This window comes from Chiloscyllium plagiosum, unplaced genomic scaffold (assembly GCF_037043375.1).
Source record: "Chiloscyllium plagiosum isolate Xiang-an unplaced genomic scaffold, Cpla_swu_hap1 HiC_scaffold_24, whole genome shotgun sequence".
Classification (NCBI taxonomy): Eukaryota; Metazoa; Chordata; class Chondrichthyes; order Orectolobiformes; family Hemiscylliidae; genus Chiloscyllium; species Chiloscyllium plagiosum.
The window spans coordinates 53413833-53435243 of NW_028270162.1; the positions used below are offsets into that span (position 1 = coordinate 53413833).

At 41.2% G+C, this 21411-nt stretch overlaps 1 protein-coding gene across 2 annotated transcripts in view; it reads left to right on the forward strand.

Annotated features, from left to right (window-relative positions):
* Positions 1–21411, forward strand: part of ppil2 (peptidylprolyl isomerase (cyclophilin)-like 2) — a 392675-nt gene that overhangs the window by 170374 nt on the left and 200890 nt on the right. For both annotated transcript variants that reach the window (XM_088000184.1, XM_043716075.2), the window contains exon 12: positions 17083–17189. In XM_088000184.1, coding sequence (XP_087856310.1) covers positions 17083–17189 — 107 coding nt within the window. The remainder of the gene's footprint in view (positions 1–17082; positions 17190–21411) is intronic.

The following is a 21411-nucleotide window of genomic DNA, read 5'->3' on the forward strand; positions in this document are numbered from 1 at the left end:
TCTTCCAATTCTTCATTCTTTTGTTTGTATTTTAATTATATATAAGAATAAGGTGCATTTTGCTTCAAACCTGGTGGTTTGACCAATTGAATTACATCTAGAATGCAATGCCTTACACTTGCCTTAAAAAAAAAAGGAAAAGCTGGGGACCAGGCTAACTACTTAATATATTTTGAAGGAGTTTAGTCTGGCTCATAAGTGATTAAGAAGGCATCTAGCTCTCTTGCCTTATTGCTGAGACCTTTTGAATTTAGCAGTTGAGACATCATGTTGAGGTTGTGCAGGACATTTGTGAGGGCAAGTTTGGAGAACCTTGTGCAATTCTGGTTGCCCTGCTATTGGAAGGATATTATTAAATTGGAGAGGATTCAGAAAAGGTTTACCAGGATGTTGGAGAGTTTGATTTACAAGGAGAGGCTAGAAAGTCTGAGACTTATTACACTGGAGCATAGGAGATTCAGGGGTGACTTTATAAAATCATGAGGGGCGTAGATAAGATGAATAGCGAAGGTCTTTTCCCTAGGGTTGGGGATTTCAAAACTAGGGATTGTACTTTTTGAGATGAGAGAGGAAAAAATATTTAAAAGGGACCCGAGGGGCAACCTTTTCACACAGAAGGCGGTTAGTATATGGAATGAACTGCCAGAGGAAGTGGTAGATGCAGGTACAGTTACAATGTTTAAAAGACATTTGGGTACGTACATTAATAGGAAAAGTTTAGAAGGATCCGGGCCAAGCGCAGGGAAATGGGACTATTTTAGTTTGGGAAACTTGGTCAAAATGGACGAGTTGGACTGAAGGGTCTGTTTTCAAGCTGTATGAGTCTGTGACTGTACGACTCTTGGGAGAGTACAGGACCAATATTTTCCAAAGATGATAAAGGATGGGACCAAGAAATCAAGGAAACCCTGGATGTTGAAGCTTATGCAGGATTGGATGAAGAGAAAAAGAGCCGTTGCGTATTTTCAAAGGAACTCATACTCAACAAGCTCCATAGTGAGATCAATTGGTAATTTCCCATGAACTTTGATTAGTCTCATTTCCCTGTATAACCAGAATCTGCCCATTTCATGGGACATCAGCATCAGTTTTGGAACCGGGGTGATCTGTACCAATGGGACAGTCTCCACCTGAACCAATCGGGACCCAGTGTTCTGGCGAAAAGGATAAATAGGGTGGTCACTTGGACTTTAAACTTGTGAGTCAAGGGGGAAGGGAAAGGGAAAGCAACAGGGAATATGGAGTCAAGTCGAAAGATAAGCAGCAGGTTAGCATGTGTGCAGGGTTTAAGTTCAAAGCAGGCTAGGAATGAAGCAAAAAGGAAGGATAACTTAGGACATATTACGAGAGATGTTGGAAATCATGAAGATAAGAAAATTAGCATTAAGGCACTTTACCTGAATGCTCTCAGTATTCGTAACAAAGTAGATAAATTAACGGCACAAATCATCGTGAATGATTGTGATGTGGTAGGCATCACAGAGATGTGGTTGCGGGGAGGGGGTTCAGGATTGACAGTTAAACATCCAAGGATTTACAACTTATCGAAAAGATGGGAAGGTGGGCAGAGGAGGTGGGGTTGCCTTGTTAGTTAAGAATGTAATTAACTCTATGACACTGAATGACATAGGGTCAGATGATGTGGAGTCTGTGTGAGTGGAGTTGAGGAACCACAAAGGCAAAAAAAACCTTAATGGGAGTTAGGTACAGACATCCCAGCAGTGGTCAGGACCAGGGGTGCAAGATGTACTAGGAAATAGATAGGGCATATCAGAAAGACAAGGTTACAGTGATCATGGGGGCTTCAATATGCAGGTGGACTGGGTGAATAATGTTGCTGGTGGATCCAAAAAAAGGGAATTCATGGAATGCTTATAGGATGGCTTTTTAGAACAGCTTGTGACGGAGCCCACAAGGGAGCAGGCAATTCTGGACTTAGTGCTATGTAATGAGCCAGACTTTATAAAAGATCTTAAAGTAAGGGAACACTTAGGAGGCAATGTTCATAATGTTCATGATTTGGAGATGCTGGTGTTGGACTGGGGTGTACAAAGTTAAAAATCACACAACACCAGGTTATAGTCCAACAGGTTTAATTGGAAGCACACTAGCTTTCGGAGCATCGCTCCTTCATCAGGTGGTCGTGGAGGGCTCAATCCTAACACAGAATTTATAGCAAAAATTTACAGTGTGATGTAACTGAAATTATACATTGAAAAATTGATTGTCTGTTAAGCCTTTCATCTGTTAGAATACCGTGATAGTTTCACTTCTTTCATGTGTAAATCATAAAAACTTTTTTTTTAAAGTTGCATTCTCGGGTTAGCTGTTAACAATGGTGATAGCTAGACAATATGTTGAAGGTGTTGGCCCCCTGTGTTCTCTGTCTATGCCATGATGTTTAGGAGGTTGTGGTCCAGGACATTTGGCCTTGGACCTTCGGGTGACCATCCTCCAAGGTGGACTTCGGGACAGGCAGCAGAGAAAAGTGGCCGAGCAGAGGCTGATAGCTAAGTTCAGTACCCATAGGGAGGGCCTCAACCAGGACCTTGGGTTCATGTCACATTACAAGTGACCACCACTGCACTATACACACACACAGATACTCCTACACATACACACTCTCACACACACACAGGCACTCCTCTACACACATACACACAGACGCGCACACAGACACCCACACACACCGTTACAGACACACATACTCCCAGACTCTCACATGCACCCTCTCACAGACTTAAGACACTCTGCACTCACTACACACACACATACACTTTCTCACACTCGCAACCCCCAACCCAGACAGACAGACAGACAGACACACACACACACACACACACACACACACAAAGACCCACATGCGCACACATATTTTGTGGGGTGAATTTGTACTTGCAGGGTTACATTGTACTTTGCTCAAAAACTGCATGAATTCATGTAAAACTCCGTTATCTCACTTTTTAGATTAGAATCAATCTAAACATCATGGCATAGACAGAGAACACAGAGGGCCAACACCTTCAACATATTGTCTAGCTATCACCATTGTTAACAGCTAACCTGAGAATGCAACTTTTTAAAAAAAAAGTTTTGTGATTTACACATGAAAGAAGTGAAACTACCATAGTATTCTAACAGATGAAAGGCTTAACAGACTATCAATTTTTCAATGTATAATTTCAGTTACATCACACTGTAAATTTTTGCTATAAATTCTGTGTGTTAGAATTGAGCCCTCCACGACCACCTGATGAAGGAGCGATGCTCCGAAAGCTAGTGTGCTTCCAATTAAACCTGTTGGACTATAACCTGGTGTTGTGTGATTTTTAACTGTGTTCATAATATGGTAGAGTTCAGTCTGCAGTTTGAAAGAGGGAAGGCAAAATCAGATGTAACGGTGTTACAGGGGAATGAGAGAGGAACTGACGAAAATCGACTGGAAGCAGGGCCTAGTGGGGAAGACAGTAGAGCAACAATGGCAGGAGTTTATGGGTGTCATTGAGAACACAGTACAGAGGTTCATCCCAAAGAAAAGAAAGATTATTTGAGGGGGGATAAGACAGCCATGGCTGACAAAGGTAGTCAAAAATGTATTAAATAAAAAAAGAGAGGCTATAAAGTGGCGAAGAGCACTGGGAAATAAGAAGATTGGGAAGGCTACAAAAACAAACAGAGGATAACAAAGAAAGAAATAAGGAAGGAGAGGATCAAAGATGAAGGTAAGTTAGCCAGTAATATTAGAAATGATAGTAACAATTTCTTTCAATACATAAGAAACAAAAGAGAGGCAAAAGTAGAAATTGGGCTGCTCCAAATTGATGCAGGAAGGCTAGTGATGGGAGATAAGGAAATAGCTGAAGAACTTAATAAGTACTTTGTGTCAGTCTTCACAGTGGAAGACATGAGTAATATCCAACAATTAAGGAGAGCCAGGGGGCAGAGTTGAGTATAGTAGCCATTGTAAAAGAGAAAGTGCTAGAAAAGCTAAAAGATCTAAAAATCGATAAATCTCCTGACCCCGATGGGCTACATCCTAGAATCCTGAGGGAGATGGCTGAGGAAATAACAGAGGCGTTGGTTGTGATGTTTCAAAAATCACTGGAGTCAGGGAAAGTCCCAGATGATTGGAAAATCGCTGTTGTAATCCCCTTGTTCAAGAAAGAATCATGACAAAAGATGGAAAATTATACATCAATTAGTTGATAAAATTCTAAAATCCATCATTAAGGATGAGATTTCTAAATTCTTAGAAGTGCAGGGTCAGATTAGAATAAGCATGGATTTAGTAAGGAGAGACCATGCCTGACAAACCTGTTAGAATTCTTTGAAGAGGTAACAAGTAGGTTAGACCAGGGAAACCCAGTGGATGGTATCTATCTCGACTTCCAAAAGGCCTCCCGGGAGGGTGTTGAGTTAGGTGAGGGCCCATGGTGTTCGAGGTGAGCTACTGGCATGGATTGAGGATTGGTTGTCTGACAGAAGGCAGAGAATTGAGATAAAAGGTTCTTTTTCGGAATGGCAGCTAGTGGCAAGTGTTGTCCCACAGGGTTCAGTGTTGGGGCCGCAACTGTTCACTTTATATATTAATGATCTGGATGAAGGGACTGGGGCATTCTGGCGAAGTTCACCGATGATACGAAGTTAGGTGAACAGGCAGGTAGTACTGAGGAGGTGGGGAGACTGCAGACAGTTTTAGACAGTTTTGGAGAGTGGTCCAGGAAATGGCTAATGAAATTTAACGTGAGCAAATGCGAGGTCTTGCACTTTGGAAAAAATAATACAGGCATGGGCTATTTTCTAAACGGTGAGAAAACTCATAAAGCCAAAGTACAAAGGAATCTGGGAGTGCTAGTCCAGGATTCTTGCAAGGTTGGCTTGCAGGTTGAGTCCGTGATTAAGAAAGCAAATGTAATGTTGTCGTTTATCTCAAGAGGGTTGGAATATAAAACAGCAATGTGCTTCTGAGAATTTATAAAGCTCTAGTTAGGCCCCATTTAGAATACTGTGTCCAAATTTGGGCCCCACACCTCAGAAAGGACATACTGGCACTCGAGCATATCCAGCAGAGATCCACATGGATGATCCCTGGAATGGTAGGCCTACCATACAATGAACAGCTGAGGATCCTGGGATTGTATTCATTAGAGTTTAGAAGGTTGAGGGGAGATCTAATAGAAACTTACAAGATAATGCATGGCTTAGAAAGGACAGATGCTGGGAATTTGTTTCCATTAGGCGGAGAGATTAGGTCCCATGGGCACAGCCTTAGAATTAGAGGGGGTCAATTTAGAACGGATATGAGGAGACATTTCCTCAGCCAGAGAGTGGTGGACCTGTGGAATTCATTACTACAGAGCGCAGTGGAGTCCGGGACGTTGAATGTCTTCAAGGCACAGATTGAATAAATTCTTGATCTCACAAGGAATTAAGGACTATGGGAGAGTGCGGGTAAGTGGAGTTGAAATGCCCATCAGCCATGATTAAATGGTGGAGTGGACTCAATGGGCCAAATGGCCTTCCTTCTACTCCTATGTCTTATGGTCTTATAAAGTAAAACAAGGAGCTACAGATGCTGGAAACCTGAAGCGCACAAACTGAAATTGCTGAAGAAATTCAGCAGGTCTGGCAGCATCCATAGAGAGAAAACAGGGTTAGTATTTTAAGTCCAGTTCTGAAGAAGTCAGTGGACTTCGTTATAGAGTCATACTGCAAGGAAATAAACCATATGGTCTAACTAGTTCAGGTCAACCAGGTTCTCAAACTAAACTAGTCTCATCTGCCTGCCTTTGGCCCATATCCCTCCAAACCTTTCCTATTCATGTCCTTATTCAAATGTCTTTTAAATATTGTAACTGTCTCTGAATCCACCATTTCCTCTGGCAGTTCATTTCACACATAAACCATTCTGTGTGTAAAACATAAGTTGCCCCATATGTCCTTTTCAAATCTTTCTCCTCTCAGCTTCATGAACTTTGTTTTCTCTCCATAGATGCTACCACATCTGCTAAATTTCTGTCCATCTGTCTTAAAAAATGTTAAATGATTCCTGTCTCTATTGCTGCCTTAGACAGTGTTCCAAAGCCTTTGACAAGGTCCCACATGGGAGACTGATAAAGAAGGTAAAAGCACATGGAATCCAGGGTATCTTACAAGCTGGATCCAAATTGGCTCTGTGGTAGGAGACATAGGATGTTGGAAGAAGGCTGTTTGTATGACTGGATTTTGGTGTCCAGGGATTAGTGTCTGTAATATATATGTAAGCAATATAGATGAGAATGTTGGGGTGGGATGATAAATAAGATTGTTCATGACTGGCCAGGTGGTTGACAGTGAGGAAGAAGGTCTTGGGTTACAGGAAGATATAGGTTGGTCTGACGGTTAGAGCAGTGACAAATGGAATTTAATCCTGAAAAGTGTAGGGTGATGCATTTTGGAAGATGTAACAAGACTAAAGCAAGATACGAGGTATGAGCAGTCTTGGACGTATTTGTCCACAGATCCCTGAAGGTAGCAGGACAGATTCATAGGGTAGTTAACAAGGCATCCGGCACACTTGCCTTTATCAGCCTAGATTATAAGAGCCTGTAGGTTACATTAGAGTCTTACAAAACTTTGGTTAGGACGCAGGTGGTGTGCAGTGTGCAGGTCTGGTCATGACACTGTGATTGCAATGGAGCGGATGCAGATGAATTTTACCAGGATATTGCTCAGAATGGAGCATCTCCGCAATGAAGAGAGGCTGGATAAGCTCGGATTTTTTTTTAAGAGCAGAGAAGATTTGGGGGTGGGGGTGGGGGCCTTGATTGAGGGAGATAAGATTAAGGTTCATGTCTAGAGTGTAAAGGGAGCAACTGTGCCTCTTAATTGAAGGTTTGTGTAATGAGTGTAATTTTAAGGTGAAGGTCATGAGGTTTAGATGGGATTTGAGGCAAGTTTTTTTTAACCCAGAGGATGGCAAGAATAGGGAATGGACTGCCTGGAAGGGTAATAGAGCCAGGAAAACCTTACAACCTGTATAAAAAAGTATGTGGATGAACACTCCTGAAATATCATAACATTCAAAGCTGTGCACTAAGTGTTGGAAAGTATTAGTGTAAAAGGTTGGTGCACACTTGATGGGCCAAAGGGTCTCTTCTGGTTTGTATGGCTCTATACTTCGTGTCAACTGCCAACAATGCATTTACATATTCCTTAATTAAGGTCACTAAAACTGCTTCCAACATTTGAGATGTGATTGCACAAATACCCTGAATAACCAAATAATGACATCCTTACTTACATTTTTTTATATGGAGAGGAGGCAAGGCAATAAATGACAGTATATTAAGATGTGTAGACGAATGGAGGGATCTTAGAGTACATGTCCACAAGTCCTGAAGGTAAAATGACAGGTGTATAAGATAATTAAAAAGGCATGTAGGATACTTTCCTTTACTAGCTAAGGCATGCATATAAGTGTAGATGGTTATATTTCAATTGTATACAATGCTAACTAGACCACAACTGGTGTAGAGTTCTGATCACCGCATTACAGGAAGAGAGGATATAGAAGACATTTCAGAGAATGTTAACAGGTCTGGAGAATTTTTGCTAAAAGAAGGAATGGGCCAGGTTGGAGCTGTTTCCTTTAGGGCACAGAAAACTGACCCAGGATTTAATTGAGGTGTATAAAATTATTTGTAGATGGAGTGAATGGGAGGATCATAGTTCCTTTAGCAGAGGGGATTGGTGACAAGGATCATAAATTTAAATTAATTGCTAGAAGGTTGAGGGGAAAGTTAAGAATATTTTCATTCATTCAGCAGTAGGGGTCTGGAACTCACCGGTTGAATCGGTGGCAGAGTCAGATAATCTCATTATATTTGAAAAGAGCATGCATATACATTTGAAGGACTTCAATGTACAAGGGAGATTGAGCTGGAGAGTGGAATGAGGCTAATGGATATCCTTTCAACCAGTACAGCCACCTTGGATGAAATGGCCTCCCCTTGAGCCATAAATTTCTGTAGAACACAACCCCTACAGTGCAGAAAGAGACCATTTCACTGTTTGAGTCTGCACCAGCGCCCCCAGACTCAGGTCCCTACCCTATCTCCTAACATAGCATTTCCCATTGGCTAATCCACCTAAGTTGTGTGTCTCTAATTACTATACACAAGTCTTTGGACTGTGGGAGGAAACCGGAGCACCCGGAGGAATCTCATGCAGACATGGGGAGAATGTGAAAACTCCGCGCAGTCCCCTGAGAGTAGAATTGAAGCCGGGTCCCTGGCATTGTGAGGCAACAGTGCTAACCACTGAGCCACCCTGTCGCTAGGTCGATATGAAACCCATCAAATTGTTAAAAGAAAAAGCAAAGAACATTGCTGACAATTGTGGGAATAGGATCAAAATTGATATTCAAAATAGGAGACATTTGCATCCTAATTGTGGGAGCACTTGCATGCTACAGATAGCAGCTGCTCATTGAAAGGACAGTTACCCTGTTCTTGATAAACCAAGATGGACAATAAATGCTGACAACATCCATGTTGCAAGAATGTGGAACAAAAAGTATAATTGTTGTGGTAGTAAATTCCACCTGCAGAAGAACATGCCATATTTCCTTTCTCACTTTTACCCTCTCTGAAAGGGAAATATGCTGCCTGTAACTTAATTTCCTAAGACCAGATCTCCTCCTCAATATTATTATGTTATAATACATATTGTAGATTGTACACCTCAAAGCTATGAAGCAGTAGCAGTGTCCTCTTTCTTTGATCCCTGTTGGCTCAGATGCCGCTATGCTACTTTTACTTAGTATATTCCTTCCTCTGTAGAACTAGGAGGCATAGTCTAAAAATGAGGGCCGACCATTCAGGAGAGATACTAGGAAGCACTTCCACACACTACGCTTGGTAGAGGTTTAGCATTCGCATCTACAAATGGCTCAGTTATTAATTTTAAATCTGAGATAAATACATTGTGGTGAAGCAAAGGTATTAAGGAATATGGGCCAGAGGCTGGAATATGGAATTAGGCTACAGATCCGCCATGATGTTGAAACAGGCTCAAGGGGCTGAATGGCCTACTCTTTTTCCTTTATATTTATCTTTCATGGCAGGTTACTGTGCTTGCCATCAGAAGGGTGTACTCATCAGGGCGGATTGACTTTCTTTGGGAGTACTTATCCTTAAACAAGTCACCCCGACCTTGTCCAACTTATTTAATGTTGTTTCCAGCATCCAGCAGCCTGTAGAACACTTGGCTCAGGAATGGTATGAAGGTATTTGGTATCAGAAGGAGTGCATGGGAGCTAAAGAAGGGACAAACATAAATTGGAAACAAAAAGTCAGAATATATTTTGCTGAAGGATGTAGAGGACAACTGAATTGTAGAACAGTGGAACAACAAATTTATTTCCTAAGTCAAAGGCACTGAATACCAAGAGTATCTTAAGATACAAAGACAAATTAAACTTAGAGGGCTATGAACTGAAAGTTACTGCCCCGGGGAACTCTATGATACAGCTTCCATGAGTGAGATTTGGCATTCTGATTAAAGCACCCCCTCCATGTCTTTTTCAGAAATCTCTGCAAGGATTTCATCTTCACCCTCTGCTGCCAAGCGTAAGGTGTGACATTTTGATTTTAGTATATCCTAATGAGTTGAGGGAACTCCCAGTGTATTGCATGTTCTGGTAGGTTGAGGTGCTGTTTATATTTACAGCTGATGTTGTATGCCTCAAATTGGCAGTGTATGTAGTTTTTAGTGACTGACTTGGAATCTTTGTTGCTTTAACAGACTACAGAGATTGGAGAGAATGATAATTGTTTTATTTCCATCCAAGCATTAAGTCAAATAATAAAACGCACATCTATTTGTCTATACCCACTGGCTAAATAGTCACCAGTGGCAAATTACTGCTTCACATTGAACATTTACAGCAAGTTCTTGCATGTTATTATGGTTGAATGTATTTTCTTCTTTGCTATGCTAATCAGATGTAGAGGCAAAGCAGCATTGTCCTCTTTCTGCGAGTAGTAAAAGACTATTGGACAGATCTTTTTCATGCTTATAATTCAAGAAAGCTCCTTAATTATTGTATTTTATTGTATTATTGTACAATTCTTTGCATAGTAAAGAGATATCTGTAGGCTTTCTGAGGATTGAAAAGTGGAAAGCGCAACCCTTAGGCCATTAACCAATAATCCAAAGCAGCTTTATAGAGCAGGCTCAAAAAAAAGGTTTCCTTTTATGCAGACACATTCCCTCCGACCCAACCCCACTATATCTTCTCCCACCCAACCACATCCTCACTCGCTCCACCACATCCTCCCCCACTCATTGCCAATCAGTCTCATCAAAGAGGAGGATGTTGTTTGAAGTGGAACTTTGCATCCTGGGTCGATACAGGGCCCAGCCTGTCATGTTAAACGGCGTGTGATGAATGAGAACCTCATTGGCTCTACTTCAAAGACCCATTTTTGATCCTTTCTTAGATTTATACACTTGGGCATCACAGAATACATTTTATAGTTCGAGATAGAAATTCAAATCTAATCCAAATGTGTTTCTAGATTATTTATCTATGTTGCAGATAGTAGCAGGCTCACATTTTAAATATGCTTTCTGAGGTAAACTCCAGGGGCATTGGAACATGTGGCTTTTTAAGCCAATGCCCCCATTCTGTTAGGTAGTGGCTGCTTTGTGCCACAGTTCCTGTTACCACCTTTACATGATCCCTGTTGATACTTTGAACAAAACAAAAATCATGTGATCTCACATCTGATGATATTAATTGACTCAGCATACAATTCTTTCATGGAAACATCATTCCAGATTTCTGCTCCTGCTTAGGTGAAAAGGCACTGTCTGATTTCACTCCTAATGCTTTAACTCTAATTTTAAGTTTATGCCCTTTCGAGCTGGTTCCCCCCACCCAAGGAAATAGTTTCTCTGTATCATGTCCAACAAATCTTTCCATTTCATTTTGCTCAATTGAATCATCTAACTGAATCTTTTAAACTCAAGGAATTCAAATTTATGAAAGCCACTCTTGTAATTTCAATCTTTAAGAGTCAATAAAATATGGAGATGGAAACAACACAGTGGGTCAAGCAGCATCAGAGGAGCAGGAGATTCGCTGTTTCAGGAAGGACCCTTCATCAGGATTCAATCTTTAAGTCAAGGTATCATTCTGCTGAATAACTTTTAGGTCATTGGATCAATCCTGACATTTGTATACAATACTCCAATTTGTATACTTTCACCCAAGTGTACAAACTTCCACTTCACGTGCCTATCCTCACTTGTTTCAATTCCTATCATATAAATTGCACTTGCATTTTTAGTTAGATATGATATAGTTGCTCTAACATCTCACCTGGACAATTAAACTCTTTCTGTATTGCTCTGAATCTCTTGTCCAGAAGTTATTTTAATTCGTCTATCTTGAACTCGAAGTAGATGACCTTATATTGACGTAGTTTTGTTCACTAACAAGTCTGTCTATGTTCTTTTCTATCTTGCTGTTCCTGACACACAATGTACTATGTTCTTAACTCCACATCATCAGAAAACTTAGATATTCTGTTCTCTGTTATTTCATCAAAGCCTTTTTTGATGTATAGTGAAAAAGCTAAAGTCCTAGTATAGATTCTCAGGGTGTACTAATCGTTACAGTTCAGCAATCTGAGAACATTCCCTTTACCTCTATTCTGTATGTCTCCAGCAGTCTAACCAGTTACTAATAAGTTGGAACAGCTCAGTTTGAGATGTAAGATGTCTATATTATGATCAAGCAAAATGCAAGTTGATTTACTGAGTGCTCAGTTATAGTCGCTGTAAACAATAGCAAGAAGCAGACAAGACACTTAAGATTAACTAGGACTTGGTGCTCCTAGAGCTGACAAATAAGCATCCACAGCACCCTATGAACCTGTGTCATTATAATTTATCATCGCCACCATTCTCCATTCTATGTGTCGCTCCTAAATTCCATTTTTACATTCTTACTCTCATCTTTACATTCTTACAGTAAATATGCCTCATGTTGAGTTCAGCATGTGCACAACAGAATAAGAAAAATAATGGATTTGACCAGAATCATACTGTACCTTCCATTCTTTCAGTCTCCCTTGTTCCTTTCCCATCTCATTTCGTACGTAGGATATATGAGAAAGAGAAGCACTGCCTGTCTCCCAGCCCCAGATCTTTTTCCTATCCCTTTCTTAATGCATGCCTTTTCTTTCCCTTTTGTGTATCACTTTCTCTTTCAATCACATTCTTCTCCTTATATAGCACTCTGCCCATTTTCTGTCTGGTTCTAATACTGACATGCTCTTCCACTACTTTGCTTATTATCTGCCATTTCCCATGCCTGAAAATTCACATTTGTATCCTTTGTAACAGACCCAGATATGACATGAATAAACTCAGTGATGGAATACATTGGGAACCATAGCTGTTTTCTCCTCCCAAGAGTGTTCCTCTCAGTACTTGCCATGTGTCCTCTCAAACAATGTAACCAAAAATGTTATTTTCAAAAATAAATGTAATTTGCATTTGATTGAATAAATGATTGTTTGAAGGAATTACATCAGAAAGCACACAGCAGCACCAAGTATATTAATCATTGCAATTCATTCTTGTTCATTAAGCATCCTCTGCAAACGGTAGGAGGAAAATCTGGTTTGATTGGTTCGGAAGTAATCAGATGCAAGATATGCACATGAAAGTGTACATGACAGTACATAAAATCTCAACTGTCCCCACATAATATCAAAACCTAGAAACTGTAGCGCAACACCATCCCTAGTTTTAGCCAAGCTAAAGTTTCATTTTGAAACAACTACACAAGGTCTGATGTACGGAGAATTATGGCAGTTAAAATAGATTTCTGTGATTGTGGTTGTCAAAGGATTTCACCCTGAATGGCAACGGAACAACTTTCCACTCCAGAAATTTAAGTCCCAATACTAGAGCATCTAAAAGCTATACCTTTTTTAAATAACATTAGTTAGAAAAATATTAAATTCTATGAAGTCAGTAGGTCACCCATTCAAACCTACAACTGTTTGTTTTCACAATGTATACATTTTAGCATAATGTAGGCAGTCGCAGAAGCGCTATAATTGACATTCGTGTCCAAGTTGCAGATTCCACCACAGATTCCTAGCATTACCTTTCAAAGCTTACAAAATTACTTTTTCAATCAGATTGTTTGAACGTTCTGTCATGCTTCCAGAAAATGAACCTGGATTTTCTGACCCAGAGCTATGGACCTTGCTGCTACACCACAAGACTCTAATCTTTCACAGCTTACATATCAGTAACCGCTGCTCCAGCCAGGTAGAAGAGAGCAGCTTGTGCTTTTCCACCATACTTCAGCAAGGAGTCTCAAGAAACCGGAAGTAGACCAGCGGGATTACAAGAATTGCTCACTACGCCACAACTGATCTGCTGAAGACTGGTGGAAACAGCTTCAAAATTTTCAAAAACAAATCAGATAACTACCAGAATGGAAAATTCGGTGTGCTATGTGGAAAGAGCATTTGGAAACTCTTTCATGGGATGGATTGCACCTAAATTGGAAGGGGACTAATATACTGGCAGGGAAATTTGCTAGGAGAAAGTGAGGACTGCAGATGCTGGAGATCAGAGCTGAAAAATGCATTGCTGGAAAAGCGCAGCAGGTCAGGCAGCATCCAAGGAGCAGGAGAATTGACATTTTGGGCATAAGCCCTTCTTCAGGAAGGGAAATTTGCTACAACTGCTTGGGAGGATTTAAACTAGTAAAGTGGGGGGTGGGACCCAGGGAGATAGTGAGGAAAGAGATCGATCTGAGACGGGTACAGCTGAGAACAGAAGTGAGTCAAACAGTCAGGGCAGGCAGGGACGAGGTAGGACTAAATAAATTAAACTGCATTTATTTCAATGCAGGGGGCCTAACAGGGAAGGCAGATGAACTCAGGGCATGGTTAGGAACATGGGACTGGGATATCATAGCAATTACAGAAACATTGCTCAGGGATGGGCAGGACTGGCAGCTTAATGTTCCAGGATACAAATGCAACAGGAAGGATAGAAAGGGACGTAAGAGAGGAGGGGGAGTGGCATTTTTGATAAGGGATAGCATTACACCTATGCTGAGGGAGGATATTCCCAGAAATACATCCAGGGATGTTTTTTGGGTGGAACTGAGAAATAAGCAAGGGATGATCACCTTACTGGGATTGTATTATAGAGCCCTCAATAGTCAGAGGGAAATTGAGAAACAAACTTGTAAGGAGATCTCAGCTATCTGTAAGAATAATAGGGTAGTTATGGTAGGGGATTATAACTTTCCAAACATCGACTGGGACTGCCATAGTGTTAAAGGTTTAGATGGAGAGGAATTTCTTAAGTGTGTACAAGACAATTTTCTGATTCAGTATGTGGATGTACCTACTAGAGAAGGTGCAAGACCTGACCTAATCTTGGGAAATAAGGCAGGGCAGGTGACTGAGGTGTTAGTGCGGGTGCACTTTGGGGCCAGCGACCATAATTCTATTCGTTTTAAAATAGTGATGGAAAAGGATAGACCAGATCTAAAAGTTGAAGTTCTAAATTGGAGAAAGGCCAATTTTGGTGGTAATAGGCAAGAACTTTCGAAAGCTGATTGGAGACAGATGTTCGCAGATAAAGGGATGGCTGGAAAATGGGAAGCCTTCAGAAATGAGATAAGAATCCAGAGACAGTATATATTCCTGTCAGGGTGAAATGGAAGGCTGGTAGGTTTAGGGAATTTTGGATGACTAAAGAAATTGAGGATTTGGTTAAGAAAAAGAAGGAAGCATATGTCAGGTATGGACAGGATAGATCGCGTGAATCCTTAAAAGAGTATAAAGGAAGTAGGAGTATACTTAAGAGGGAAATCAGGAGGTCAAAACGGGGACCTGAGATAGCTTTGGAAAATAGAATTAAGGAGAATCCAAAGGTCTTTTACAAATATATTAAGGACCAAAGGGTAACTAGGGAGAGAATAGGGCCCCTCAAAGATCAGCAAGGTGGCCTTTGTGTGGAGTCGCAGAAAATGGGGGAGATACTAAATGAATATTTTGCATCAGTATTGACTGTGAAAAAGGATATGGAAGATATAGACTATAGGGAATAGATGGTGACATCTTGCAAAATGTCCAGATTACAGAGGACGTGGTGCTGGATGTCTTGAAACGGTTAAAAGTGGATAGATCTCCAGGACCTGGTCTGGTGTACCCGAGAACTCTGTGGGAAACTAGAGAAGTGATTGCTGGGCCTTTTGCTGAGATATTTGTATCATCGATAGTCACAGGTGAGGTGCCGGAAGACTGGAGGTTGGCAAATGTGGTGCCACTGTTTAAGAAGGGTGGTAAAGACAAGCCAGGGAACTATAGACCGGTGAGCCTGACCTTGGTGGTGAGCAAGTTGTTGGAGGGAATCCTGAGGGACAGGATGTACATGTATTTGGAAAGGCAAGGACTGATTTGGGATAGTCAACATGGCTTTGTGTGTGGGAAATCATGTCCCTCAAACTTGATTGAGTTTTTTGAAGAAGTAACAAAGAAGATTGATGAGGGCAGAGCAGTAGGTGTGATCTATATGGACTTCAGTAAAGCGTCCCACGGGAGACTGATTAGCAAGGTTAGATCTCATGGAATACAGGGAGAACAAGCCATTTGGATACCAATCTGGCTCAAAGTTGGTGGTTGTGGAGGGTTGTTTTTCAGACTGGAGGCCTGTGACCAGTGGGGTGCCACAAGGATCGGTGCTGGGCCCTCTACTTTTTGTCATTTACATAAATGATTTGGATGCGAGCATAAGAGGTACAGTTAGTAAGTTTGCAGATGACACCAAAATTGGAGGTGTAGTGGACAGCGAAGAGGGTTACTTCAGATTACAACAGGATCTTGACCAGATGAGCCAATGGGCTGAGAAGTGGCAGATGGAGTTTAATTCACATAAATGTGAGGTGATGCATTTTGGGAAAGCAAATCTGAGCAGGACTTATACACTTAATGGTAAGATCCTAGGGAGTGTTGCTTAACAAAGAGACCTTGGAGTGCAGGTAGATAGGATAGTGAAGAAGGCGTTTGGTATGCTTTCCTTTATTGGTCAGAGTATTGAGTACAGGAGTTGGGAAGTATGTTGCGGCTGTACAGGACATTGGTTAGGCCACTGTTGGAATATTGAGTGCAATCTGGTCTCCTTCCTATCGGAAAGATAATGTGAAACTTGAAAGGGTTCAGAAAAGATTTACAAGGATGTTGCTAGGGTTGGAGGATCTGAGGTACAGGGAGAGGCTGAACAGGCTGGGGCTGTTTTCCCTGGAGCGTTGGAGGCTGAGGGTTGACCTTATAGAGGTTTACAAAATTGAGGGTCATGCATAGGATAAATAGACAAAGTCTTTTCCCTGGGGTCAGGGAGTCCAGAACTAGAGGGCATAGGTTTAGGGTGAGAGGGGAAAGATATAAAAGAGAACTAAGGGGCAACCTTTTCACGCAGAGGGTGGTACGTGTATGGAATGAGCTGCCAGAGGATGTGGTGGAGGCTGGTACAATTGCAACATTTAAGAGGCATTTGGATGGGTATATGAATAGGAAGGGTTTGGAGGGATATGGGCCAGGTGCTGGCAGGTGGGACTAGATTGGGTTGGGATATCTGGTTGGCAAGGACTGATTGAACTGAAGGGTCTGTTTCCATGCTGTACATCTCTATGACTCTAAGTGACATTGTTCTTTGTAGTATTGTTTTTGATTCAATAACACTTATGGGAAACAAAAATAGTGAATCTGTCGTACAACTGTTTAGTTGTATAATGATGTCTCCCAAAAGAGCTGGAAACACATTATGTAAACAGCTATAAAATGCTTTTAAAACACTCCTCAATGACATGACAGCAGTTTGCCCAATTTATATTCTTGAACTGTTAAATGGTAGGTTTTTTACCTTGCTTGGCTGGATATGGATTTTTCTCCATACTTCTTGTTCTCTTCCAATTGCAGTAAAGTCTGAACTGCCAATCACTGAGACTTCTTGAACCTGTTTTGAAGATTTTATGTTCTGGATTTGCCTTCACAGCTGCAATTGAAGATGACCAGGTTCGTTATCGCTACGTCAAAAAGAAGGGATATGTCCGACTCCACACAAACAAGGGGGATCTGAACCTGGAGCTGCACTGTGAGATGGTTTGTACAAATATTAACTAACTGGGGTGGGTGTTGGGTTAAGGTAGATTTAGCATCTTGTATATTTTAAAATCTTTTGATACAATATGAAAATTTAGTGATTATTTTCAATAAGACTTCAGTCTTATAAAGCAAAAGTTTCATCTTGTATGTGCTGTATTTGTCAGATGTCCCTTTCATCCCTACTTCTTGAATGTTATTTGCAAGAGTACCCAGTATCATTTAGTAAAATGAACAAAAGCATACAAACCTTAAGTATTGCCACAATTTAATGAATTATTTATTCAAGGCAAATGAAATGAATTATCTAAAAATCACAGTTGGTTACAAAATGAATTGTCTTTTTCAAGTGGATGCTTCAGACTCTGTATTGATATTGATGATCACCCTAAAGTCCAGTAAATAAATGAGAACGTTCAACTTTATAATATGACTCACTCATCACAGCATTCCATTGCATGGCACAAATGAAGGAACGAACGAACAGGGCTTTTATCATTCCTACTGTGATGATCTCCTGCAGAACACAAATGATCCACACCATAGTTGTGAATGAAAATTTTCTGGTTGTGACTGTGCTACATTATTCTATGTAACGCTTCTTGACATATTCACAGTTTTTGATACAGTCGACTATACCATCCTCTAATGCTTCTTCTCTGTAATTCATTTGAAAAGTCATACAATGGCTTTGATCCAGTCAGAACAATAGTTCTATCAAATACAAACCATAGAAATACTTCCAATGCTTCTCTTTTCACCCTAACTTCCAAGGCTTCAACTCTGTATTTCCCCCACCCTGCACAACCTGCCTTACCTGTTTATCATGGCCCAACAACTGCACAGGCCTAGTTGACCCCATAGAACTGATTTCCTATCACAACTTCTTTTTTTCTGCCATTCATATACAAGACGTTTTGCACTATCCACCACTTTATTTAACCTGGCCCACACTATGTTCTTTTCACTGTGGGCATCCAATCCCTCTATACCTCTGCTCCACCAGTTGGACGGCCTGTAGGCACTCTCCTTTTATCTGGAATATAGGTCCAACCATTCCATACCCACTCTCCCCCGCGGCATCCTGTCTGAACTCATTCTCACACTGAGCAACTTCTCCTTTCTCTCCACTCACTTTTTTCCGAAGAATGGGATTGCTTTGAGAACTGAGTAGGTCCTAGCTTTATCTTCTTTCTCGTGCGATATGTGGTACATGTTTTATTTGAGTTCTACTCAAGGCCGTTCCCTTACCTTTATTCTTAACAATTAGATTGGTGCATTTCCGGCAGTCACCCTGAACTGAGATTTTAATCAACTTGTGATCCCATTTCCTCCTTCCTTCACAAAGTTTACCTCACACTCTTTCTTTCTTGACTTCTCTGTCCTCAGTTCAGTATTGCAGTGGAAACTCACATGGGCCTGAGCTGTGTCTGCTATATTGTGGGAAATGTGGGAAAAGTTCCAGTCATATTTAGGCTTTTTTGCTTGCCTATTTTTCCAGTATGTTTATGTCTTTGTATAGGTGCTATTTCCTGCTTTCATTCTAAATTGGACTTTAACATCAACTTTGTTTCCACCTTTTAACCTTCTCCTGTCTTCACCAAAGGTCCTTCACTGACTCGTCCCTTCCTTGAATTTTGTGTCTCTATTTCTGAGACTATTGATTAATATTCGCTATAAGCTCCACTGACTCTCACGCCTACCTTGATGATATTTCTTCCACATCACTTCCTGTAAGAAATCTATTGGAGTCCCCAGTTTCTCCATTTCCATTGCATCTTAATTAATGATGCCACCATTGCTTACAACGTATCTTCACCCTTTTCCTTTCCCTCGCATTAACATGGTAGGGTTTAGCTTGTTTTCCATATTAACAACCTCCATATTTAGCAAGTCACGGTTTGTATCATAAGAGCATACAAGCCCATGAATTAGATGGAGAAGTAGGCCATTTGACCTCTCCAGCCTGCTGCCCCATTTGATACTGAGATTTTCAACTAAAAGGTAGTCTGTCTCTATCCTTAAAAGTATTCAATGATCCTGCTTCCACTGCTCTTTAGAAAAGAGAATTCCACATACTAAGGCAGCATCGTTCAAACCCACAGCTGTTTCCATTTATAAGGACGAGGGCAACAGTTACATGGGAACACCACTACCTGCAATGTTCCCCTACAAACCACTTGCCATCCTGACTTGAAATATATCAGCAATCCTTCATTATCGCTGGGTCACAATCCTGGAATTCCGTCCCTGAGGACATTGGGGGTCTACCTAAAACAGCACATGGACTGTAGAAGTTCAATAAGGCAGCTCGAGGGCAACTAAGGACAGGCAATAAATACTGGCCCAGTCAGCGACACCAAAGTCCATGAGTGAATAAAAAAAATCAGGGCCTTCTGAGAGTGGAAAAAGCCTCACTTCCGTCTTGAATTCAAGACTCCTTATTTTCAAATTGTTCTCCTTCTAATCTCTCTTACAGGGTCTTTGCAGTCAGCCATTCTGTCAACTATTCTGAAGGTATTGTATGTTTCAATAGATCAGCACTCGTTCTTTGGAATTCCAACTAATACAAGCCTTTTTTTCTCGTTAGATCACCCTTTCATCCCAGGAATTGGTTCAAGATTGTTATTAAATTACATTCCCACTTAAATAAGGAGACGAGCTGTACACAGTGAAACAGATGTGCTCTTACAAATACCTTATGTAACTACTAAGACTTCCTTAATTTTTTCCTTCTGTTCTCCTCCCTCTGACTCCATCCACTCTTCTGACCCCACCTCCTGTTGATTATTTATTATCCTTTTTGATCTTCTGCTCTCTGATGCTGAATGTTCTGTACTTAGCAAAGGTCTTAGTTTTATGCCTTGTGCCTCCAGTTCAGTGAAGTTTGGGCACGACATGATGTTGAACTCCTGTTCTGTCACCTTCAACGCTATGCCCATTTCTTTGGACAAGAGTCATAGAGTTGTACAGCACGGAAACAGACCCTTCGGTCCAACTTGTCCATGCCGACCAGATATCCTAACCTAATCTCGTCCCATTGCCAGCACTTGGCCCATATCCCTCTAAATCCTTCCTATTCATATACCCATTCAGATGCCTTTTAAATGCTGTAATTGTACCAGCCTCCACCACTACCTCTGGCAGCTCATTCTATACACGCATCACCCTCTGTGTGAAATCGTTCCCCTTAGGTCCCTTTTATAACATTCCCCTCACCCTAAACCTATGCCCTCCACTTCTGGACTCCCCCACCCCAGGGAAAAAATCTTGTCTATTTATCCTATCCATGCCCCTCATGATTTTATAAACCTCAATAAGGTCACCCCTCAGCCTTCCATGCTCCAGGGAAAACAGCCCCAGCCTATTCAGTCCCTCACTATAACTGAAATCCTCCAACCCTGGTAAAATCCTTGTAAATCTTTTCTGAACCTTTTCAGGTTTCACGACATACTTCCGATAGGAAGGAGCCCAGAATTGCACGTAATTTAGCTGTCTTGTTCTGTACAGCTACAACATGATCTCCCAACTCCGATACTCAATGCTCTGGCCAATAAAGGAAAGCATACCAAACACTGCAACTTTACTTTCAAGAATCTCTGCCCATCCCTTTACCCATCTCCAACACACTCCCTCCACCAAGGTACCTCTATCCGGCCTTTCACCTACACTGGACCTGTTCATTGAAAACTGTCAATGTGACATTGGTAGCCTCACCATCACCGCCACTTGCCCAATTGAACCTATTTCCCTCTGAGCTGACTGCACTTCGTGCTCTCAAATCCAACTCTGACTTTGTAATCGAGCTTGCTGACAAGAGTGGTCCTATTGTTGTCTGTTGAGGAGGCTGAGTGCCAGCTCTTGGACACTTCCTCTTACCCCTTTGACCATGATGCCACCATTGAACACCTGACTATTGTATCCACATCATTTATTTGGCTTCTCTCTCCACAGGCATTGTCTGACTTGCTAAGTATTTCCAGCATTTTTGTTTCTATTTTTATTTCAGTGGAAGTGTTTTTCATGTTCAGTTACTTATCAAGGAAATAGATCAAAATCTCCTGAAGGGGATTGACAGTGACTTAAGCATTTATATTTGCCTTTACAACTGTAGTATGTTCAAAAATGTGTTATGCCCACTGGAGTGCATTAAATTGAAGTTACTGTTATAATGGCCCAGATTTCATGATCGGTGCGAATGAGCTGCACTTTCAAATGCCCC